At 36.1% G+C, this 8,190-nt stretch overlaps 3 protein-coding genes across 4 annotated transcripts; 1 reads left to right on the top strand and 2 right to left on the bottom strand.

The window, feature by feature from the left end:
- Window positions 1–263: 263 nt before the first annotated feature.
- Window positions 264–4,963, bottom strand: LOC137581080 (thrombospondin type-1 domain-containing protein 4-like). Its single transcript, XM_068295246.1, has 8 exons — window positions 4,866–4,963; window positions 4,497–4,796; window positions 4,051–4,429; window positions 2,045–2,243; window positions 1,833–1,990; window positions 772–1,776; window positions 554–701; window positions 264–487 (listed from the first exon to the last, which is right to left on the bottom strand). Exons 1-8 carry the CDS (start codon window positions 4,883–4,885, stop codon window positions 354–356), a joined length of 2,343 nt encoding a protein of 780 aa, XP_068151347.1. The 5' UTR covers window positions 4,886–4,963; the 3' UTR covers window positions 264–353.
- A 661-nt stretch (window positions 4,964–5,624) lies between these two features.
- On the top strand, window positions 5,625–7,350 carry Nse4 (Non-SMC element 4). 2 transcript variants are annotated; one of them, XM_068294512.1, is made up of 6 exons: window positions 5,625–5,769; window positions 5,867–5,996; window positions 6,064–6,281; window positions 6,342–6,506; window positions 6,826–7,161; window positions 7,228–7,350. In XM_068294512.1, the coding sequence occupies exons 2-6, from the start codon at window positions 5,903–5,905 to the stop codon at window positions 7,285–7,287; spliced, it is 873 nt and encodes a 290-aa protein (XP_068150613.1). In that variant the 5' UTR covers window positions 5,625–5,769; window positions 5,867–5,902; the 3' UTR covers window positions 7,288–7,350. The 2 variants fall into 2 exon arrangements, with proteins under 2 accessions (XP_068150613.1, XP_068150614.1); XM_068294513.1 differs by having other exon boundaries at window positions 5,647–5,709.
- On the bottom strand, window positions 7,341–7,958 carry LOC137580464 (uncharacterized). The gene is made up of 2 exons (XM_068294514.1): window positions 7,684–7,958; window positions 7,341–7,624 (listed from the first exon to the last, which is right to left on the bottom strand). The coding sequence occupies exons 1-2, from the start codon at window positions 7,927–7,929 to the stop codon at window positions 7,361–7,363; spliced, it is 510 nt and encodes a 169-aa protein (XP_068150615.1). The 5' UTR covers window positions 7,930–7,958; the 3' UTR covers window positions 7,341–7,360.
- Between the last annotated feature and the right edge of the window lie 232 nt (window positions 7,959–8,190).

Here is an 8,190-nt window from a genome sequence, read left to right as displayed (position 1 = left end):
TTAGATACTTCTCAAAATATTGCTTAGAAAAATCTTGATAAGCTTCATTAATATGTTATTTAATTACGATTTGTAATCAACGAAATGTGTTTTAAATTGCCCTTTTGCACATTATGTGAAGAGATCAAAGAAAAAGGTCAATTAAAACGATTATCCAATAGATGTTGACGTCAGCAATCAATAGAAGAGAAGTCATTGTAATCCAAACCTCAAATAATTAGACATTCAAGTCTCTCTTTAACTCTCTCCGAATATAAAGGCGGTTGTTTCGAAAGCAAAACATTTTTATGTGAAAATTGAAACTAACATTTGGACTACAGCTTTAAATATATTTTTAAAAAGTTTTCAAAAGTTCAAAGTTTTCCTTGGCACGAGCGACAGCAATAGGTCTTATAGTAATTTAAGTAGCAAAGATTTTGTCGATATATATCTCCGCAATTGAGGAAGAGATCAACACAGTTCTTGATTGGATTGGTGTCGCTTTCTTCTGGAATGTGAAAAAGTAATTATGTATAATCTTTCACATTTGAAATGAGTTTTGTAATTGAAATACCTTCGCAGGGTGTATGACAAGTACCGAAAATGGGTTCCCTTTTGGTTATTGGGCAATTTGATGATTTTATAAGGGCATTACGCTTCCAATTGTAGTCCAGACATTCCACCTGCCTTTGTCTCACTCCCTTGCCACACGAACGGGAGCACTGTAAGGATATGGGAGAAATCAATGCCATGAATGGTAAATCAATTTGAAAAGATTTGGGACCAACGAACCTCAGACCATTCGGAATAGTGCCAACGGGGACCACAATAATCGACCTCACTCTGCATACAACGACGTGAATCACCGGGCCTTTGCCAATGGTTGCAATTCCCATTGTCGACAACTTGTCCATTGCTAATGCATAGAACTACGCGATTCCTGTGCAAATTAAAGCAATCGCCTGTGCAATTACCCCATTCGGAGGCAACCCAAAAGGCAATAGATTGCTTACAGTCCTGCTGACAGGGCTGTATGATTTTTGGCATCGTTTGTGGATCACAAAGGTCTCCTTTTGGCATGGAGCGAGCACAGTAAATGGATCGATGTTGATTGGCTTTTAAAAAGCAATTACTCTCCGTACATAGACCCATCCACTCAGACATAAGCCAAACGCTAGACGATTGACTGTCGCGTGCATTGCGCCTCAATGTCTGCGTAGATGGATCAGAACTTTGCTTTGGCGTTTCTTCCCGCTGATGGCAATCACATGGAACCTCAGCCTCTTTTCTGGCAGTGCATAATGTGTCATTTACTTGTATCACATTACCCTTGATTTGCTCCTGCATGCACTGAAACTGCTGTGTCTTCCAGCCATTGGGACTACCCAAAGGACACTTGCATTCGCTGAAATTACTTGGACGCCAAAAGGCTGGACAAAGTCCACGATTACATAGATAGATGTCGTCATTGAATGTGGGCTTCTCACTGGAAGCACAATGTCTTGGCGAATAATAACGTTCGCTCGACTCGCGTTGGGGTATGCAACGAAATATTGGTGTTTGTGTGCCAGGACCACAGGATCGATTGCACTCCCCAAAGCCCAACAATTTCCACTTGAAGCGTCGATGGCGACGATCCTTTGACCGTATAGCTGTCCCATCATCTGTTTCATTTATTGGTTTACCCGTCTCATCCCAAACGGTTTGGAGTTCCTCATCCGCCACGGATGCAGATGGTATTGGTATCGTGTAATTATATTCCACATCATTTGTGGAATTCGCTTCGTTTACCAAATACTACAAAAAAAGAAACACATTAATCGGAACAAATTATCCTTTGGAATTGAACTCACCATTAAAATTGCTGCCCTATTAAGTGGTCCTCTTGCTGTAAGGGACGATTTGTTCCTTTTATAGTCGTACACATCCTCATTGACCTTGTATAACCCACTGTTGGTTAGGTTATGACGATTCCCATTTATAACAAACTCACCATCGGATGTCTTTAGGGCTGGAAATCAAATAGTATTAGCATCTCTCAGATATAAAATCAAGTTCTACTTACCAAATAAGTTTTCGTTTTGCTTCCGTTGCTTCACAGACAAATTCATAGCCCCAATAGGTATAGTGGCAATATAATTGTAATCTGTCGCCAGTTCAGATTTATTAAATACCCCAGAGAAATGTTGGCACAGAACCGAACCACACTTTGTCTGGCTATCACTTGAGGTAGCTGGACGAATTGAGCCGCTTGTATGCACAGCCTGAAGATGATAAATTTTATTATTAAAAACCACAAATTTTTACTTCTTAATTTATCAACATATTCCACACAGATCAATGGATAAGTACCTAGCCCTATGCTCCTGCCCACAAAGTCCTCTGAAAAAAGGGCTTGACAAGAACAGGATTTCAAAATAATTGTTTTTATGATATCGGAAGTACTTAGTTGTAGTTAAAAGACTATAAAAAAGTTTTACCCAATCATTTTGAAGTATATTTTGTTAACAATTGAATAAATATCTGTAGAACAAAAAACGCATTTACCCATTTCGGTTTGAGAAATGAAATATTCTTCTGTTAGACAAAAATTCCACTTCACATATCAAAGAAATAGATTCAAGTCACTTGAATATTTCCACAATTTTTCTTCTTTTTTTTTCATCTTATTTTTAAGTAGCGTAATTATCAAGTGATAATTGGGTCATGCCAACAGAAGTCCGATGAATGTAGCTCTTTCCTCTTCTTGTTAACAAGTAGAGTTAATTTTGTTTCCTGATACGAATTGAATTACAAATAGGAGAAATCGAAAAGTCTTTGCCTTGTATGTGTGTGTGTGTGTGTATATATGTTAAACAATTACTGGCAAACGGTATTAATTAAGATTTATTGCAAGAGGCACTTGCATTTGTGTGGTCGACACACAGTGGGAGATTTTGGGTAATTCAATCTACTATCCATATATATATGTTTAGTGTCACCCCCAAAACTAGTTGCGAATTATAAGCCAGAAAAAAACGGAAATTATTAAGTCCTGTCTTGTTCATTGTTTGATTGTGTTAAAGGTTTCTTCTTGTAATTAAATTTCTTACTCTAATTCAGACAAATTGCCCACTGTGCGACAGCGTCAACACGCTTGGAGCTTGAATGGCTTGAGGCAAAAGCTAATGGCTATTGAAACGATTTGCATGTCTCCGCCTTGCAAAAGAATGGTTTTCAACCGATTTGGCAATAATGACGGGTTATGGCCTATACGAATGCCTGACTGCTTATCAAAAAATATCTTGGTTACTTGGTTGGCGACTTCAAAAATAGAATGAAGAAAGTTTTTATGGCCTAAACGAAACGAAAATTTATATGCTTTCTCAGTAAAAGTTTATGAATGAATTAAGGATCTTAATGACAAACCTATTTGTTTTCAATATTCAGGACCATTCAAAGTGTCATTGAACTCAATATGAGATAGACATCAAAATATTCGGCATTTGAAGAAAACGTTTAAAGATTCTTCATTTTTGCAAAAAATTAAAAACAGATGCCACTTCAAATAAAACGCGCCAAGTCAATGAGGATTACACATGACGTCAATTAATTTCTTTCCGGGTCATAATACGGACAAGTAGATATACATATGTACATATATTTATTTCCAAAGGCCTACAAAACACCATTATAGATATGTATTAATATGCACATTAGGGCCAAATCGAATTTTCATTTTAAGATAAAAACGTAGACGAATTTTGTTCGATATTTTTCCAAATAAAAAACCAAGTCAATACGATCAGGGCCGGATTTACCGACTTGCTACCCTTTTTTAAATTAAATTAGTATCAGTCTAAGCAATTCAGGTATTCATAGTAATGGATCCAGTATTTCAACTAAGTGCCAAATTCAATCAATCTATCCATAAAAAACTTAAGCCCCAATTTCTTTTATCTATTGTCTTACGTACGTTCTCTTGGCCTCATTTTTTTTAAATTTCGACCCTGCTTAGCCTAAATACTGCTTTGTTTTAGCTTAAGTAATAAATGCACTATTCAATTAAAACAAAGAGTTTTATTCACTTACCCGACAAATGCCCTCAACACACACAGCTCTCCGTCTATAGAAATGTGTGTAGTAGACAGCAGGACGATTGCAAGGAGTTCCATCGGTAACTGATTGATTCATATTAACAAACAAATCAAAACCATTGGCTCGGCAATATAATGTACACTCGTCGTGCTCCTTCTCATAACCGATCCATGTGTAAAACTTTTCCCGATAAGGTGTTGCATTAAAATTCTCACATTGGGAGTCCCTTAGACGCTGTTTGCTGGCCTTGCAACGTTCGTCCTTGCATAGTCTATAACGTTTTAGTATTCCGAAACAACCAAATTTTTCCATACCCTTAGTGTCGGGATAAAAACTCTTCTCGAGTTCCATTGAGCTTGTATCATTTTTGATTCTGACAAGAAGTTGAACATTTTGACAAATATTAATTGGGGGAATATAATGAATTATCTTTTCCTTACCGTTGAATGCATTTTCTCCTTTTAATCTGAACACAGGTTGTGGAACACTTGCTCCACTTTTCCCATCGATCCCAAGAATAGGTGACACCCACTCGTTTTAAGGTGGTATTATTACGGGGATGTGATTGCTTGTTGGTTTCTGTTTCATCTATATAGTCGTTATAATCATCATAGGAGTCCTCGCTTAAACTGGACTTTTCAAGAGACTGAGTGTCGTTTAGGGCATGGTTTTCTGTATCTGCCAAAGCTTCAGAAATTCTTAAGGTAATTAACCAAAAAAAGGTAACTATATAAATTATCCTGAAAAAAAAGCAAAATAATTACAAAATTAATAGTGATGCTGAAAATTTCTTTTAGTTATTTTATTACCTTAACCATGTTAGCTTCATGTTGATATCCTTTGAATATTTGAAACAATTTTGAATCAGATACAAAGAGAGCGAGTCGTTGGAAAACGTATGTGCCGTTTTGAGTTCTGAACAACAACTGAAGTGTCCAGATATTAGAAAAGCACTCAACCCAATATTCACAAATGTATTTTTATAGTTTATTTTTCTTGAAATGTTTTCTCATATGTATCCATTATAGAACGATTTGTACGAAATTCATTTAAAAATGTACTTAAAGAACTGTTTTGCTTTTCTAACAAGATGTAGGCGGACTACAATAAATAGATATCTATTACTGCTTTTAATACCATGTTGAAATCAAGTTCAAATATTTTGTAATATTAATAAGATAACATAGATTTGTTGAAGAAGCTGCCTGCTTCTTCGTAATCTAGCAAAGGTAAGCTTTTTTAAAGATGTTTAAAGTGAAACATAATAATGTTATGAACGTTAAAAAAAAAAAAGCGTTTCGTGTGTCCAACTACAAGTACCATTTTTCTTTGCTCAAATGGCTATGAAGGACTATTAAGAAAAATAAACACGACGCTTAACAAGAACAAAAAAGATACAGTAAAATAACTTATAAAAGTTTTTTACGTTGTTACCGGCAAAAATTTAAAGGCGACTGGTTGTAGTCTCCGCTATTGCAGCTAACGATTAGTCGGTGATAAATAATGTCGTCACTACCGATAACTATCGATAAGAAATCATGCTTATCGTACAAAATGTTGCAAGCCGGGAGTACAACACGAACCTGTTTTGTTTAGTTCGAAGGGATAAAACCTCAAAACTGACAACCCTGTTCAATGTTGAATAAAAAAAGGGTAAGGATTATCGTCTACAAAAGTTTCTTTATAAATTTACTCCAGATACTCAGCCTAAAGGTATGTACATACATAAATTCGACAGCAAACGAAATTGATCAAGACTACGTGTGCGCCTAGTTTTGTGCAATTAACAAAAGAATATGTTTATTTTTAGCGGAATTATAATAAATGATAGACTAGTTACCAAAATATGGACTCGCAAATGGAAGCTTCAATCCAAGAATCCCAACAAGATGACAGAATAATACGCTTGCAAAATTTAATAGAGAAAAATATTGAAATCGGTATGTCATTTTGATAAACTAATACATGAAGATAAAGTGTTTAATATATCATTTAAACCACGTTTAGAGCAACACATTGAACGTAACACATTCGGGGATTCAATTACTGCCATTGAAAATATAATTACCCAAGCGGAGGATTTGGTTAGAGGTCATGAAAAACGAAGCGCAAACTGTTCGGAACTTCTTCTGGACACGGAACTCTTGCGACGCAATCATGAAGTGGTTGGAAAATCATTTCAAAATAATTCAAATTTCTCAGACGTAATGTTTTGCAATGCAATTGTAAGTATCCAATTATAGTGTCATTATTGATTAATTGACTCCATTTGTTTATGATGCCAGAATAATTTAGTATTCAATGAAGTGGAAGATTGGAATGCCATATGTGGCCTGGCTATTCAGATTGGGAATCCTATCTATACCAATGACAGTATGCTGCCTTTTATTGACGTTAAGCCGAAACAGACAACATTAAAGCAGCGAGCTCAACGAAAATCTAAAACGATTGTAAGTTCCGGGTTTAAGTCTCACTTTTCAAATATAAAACTAGAAATCTTAATATTCCAAAAAACGCGTCGAGGTTAAAGAAAACAACAGTTTGGAACTATGTTTCATATCAGCATTCAATCCATGGCCACTTGCTCTCAGTGTTCAACTATTGAAATATTTCTATCTGTACTTATTTAAATCTTTATATTGTTCAAACTGTACAGACTACTCACTGGACCTCGGGGTATGATGAATATACGTTTTTCTAGTGATAATAAAACTAGACTAGGTTATCAGAAATTAATATGATTATTTGTGTTTTTTCCTTCGTTATTAGACGGCAGAGAAGCGTCCTAAAACAAGTGATAAGCTGGAACGCAAAGATGAAGGGTCAGCAGCAGTTTCACATACTTTGAAACAGATCCGTCGAATATTTCGCAGCGGCAACAATCAGCCTATACCCTATTATAAATTAATATGCAATCCAAATAACTTTATGGAAACCGTTCAAAATGGCTTGCAAGTGTCATTCCTAATCAAGGAAAACATGATAGCGCTCTCAAATGACGACGATGGATATCCCCAAGTTCATGTTGTCGCCAACGAAAGAAGCGAACTTCTTCAAGCTGAAGCCCAGCAGGCGATCTGTCAATTAGATGTCAAATTTTGCAAGGTACCATATATGCATGTTTCTAACTCAATCAACAATCAATACTAAATTTATCAATTCTGTCTTTAGGAAATGGAAAAACGCTACAACATTAAAGAACCATTGCTAAAGCGTTTGGAAACTGATTGATGTTGGTCTAGAATACGAAATCGATTTAAGATAGAAAATAATAAAGTTAAATATGCAGTGTCATTGATTAAATTTATTGTGGAGCTTTGCCAACAGAGAACAAGTTAGTCGCTGCCTTTGCGATTTCACTAGCGAATGCTTGGCCCAATGCGTTCAACTGTTTTGCTTCTTCGGTATCGCCCAGACCACCAATTTTGGAGGTCAAAGCAGAAAGCGATTTGCCCACATCCTCGACATCGGCAGCGGTTTGAGGATGCTTCTTCTTTAGATCTTCTCCAAAGGCGACAGCACTGTCGTGCAGGCTCTTGAAGGCCTCAGAATCTTTGAATTTGTCAGCCTGTAAAATATTGTTCATATTAATCCAAGTTCTTGTGTAATGATTTTCAAATAATTTACCTCGGTCTTAATCTTTCCAAAGAAGGCATCAGCACTGGATATCAAATTTTGACCACCCTCCTTGAGTTTCTTTTCAGCCTCCTCGTTGCTGGTGACATTGAATAGCTTTAGGAAAAATGCATTTGTGTCATCAATGGCACTCTGAAGGGTAACTTCCTTTGCGGGAGCATCACGTCTAACCACAGTAGAGCATGAGACGAACCCAATGCAGATAAGGGCTACAAACACGGAACACTTGTTAAACATTTTTGCTATCAGTCGCCTTCGCAGCTAGGAAATAACTAATCAAAAGCTTTTGTCGCCTTCTGTATTTATACCCAACGGATTATGTACAAACGATTCTATGTAATTGTTTTCAACAAATGTATACTACTATATCAAAACACGAGCTTATACATAAGTCTAATCGCAGTTTCATTTACTTTGATAATACAAATTAAACAAAGCATTGAAAGCGGAAATAATTGTGGTATATAGTCGAAAAAGTTATCTCCTTAAACAAACCAA

The sequence above is a fragment of the Drosophila tropicalis genome, unplaced genomic scaffold, assembly GCF_018151085.1.
Source record: "Drosophila tropicalis isolate 14030-0801.00 unplaced genomic scaffold, ASM1815108v1 contig_845, whole genome shotgun sequence".
In the NCBI taxonomy this organism is placed as follows: Eukaryota; Metazoa; Arthropoda; class Insecta; order Diptera; family Drosophilidae; genus Drosophila; species Drosophila tropicalis.
The sequence above is the reverse complement of the archived record's forward strand: the minus strand, read 5'-3'. Positions and strand labels throughout refer to the sequence as shown.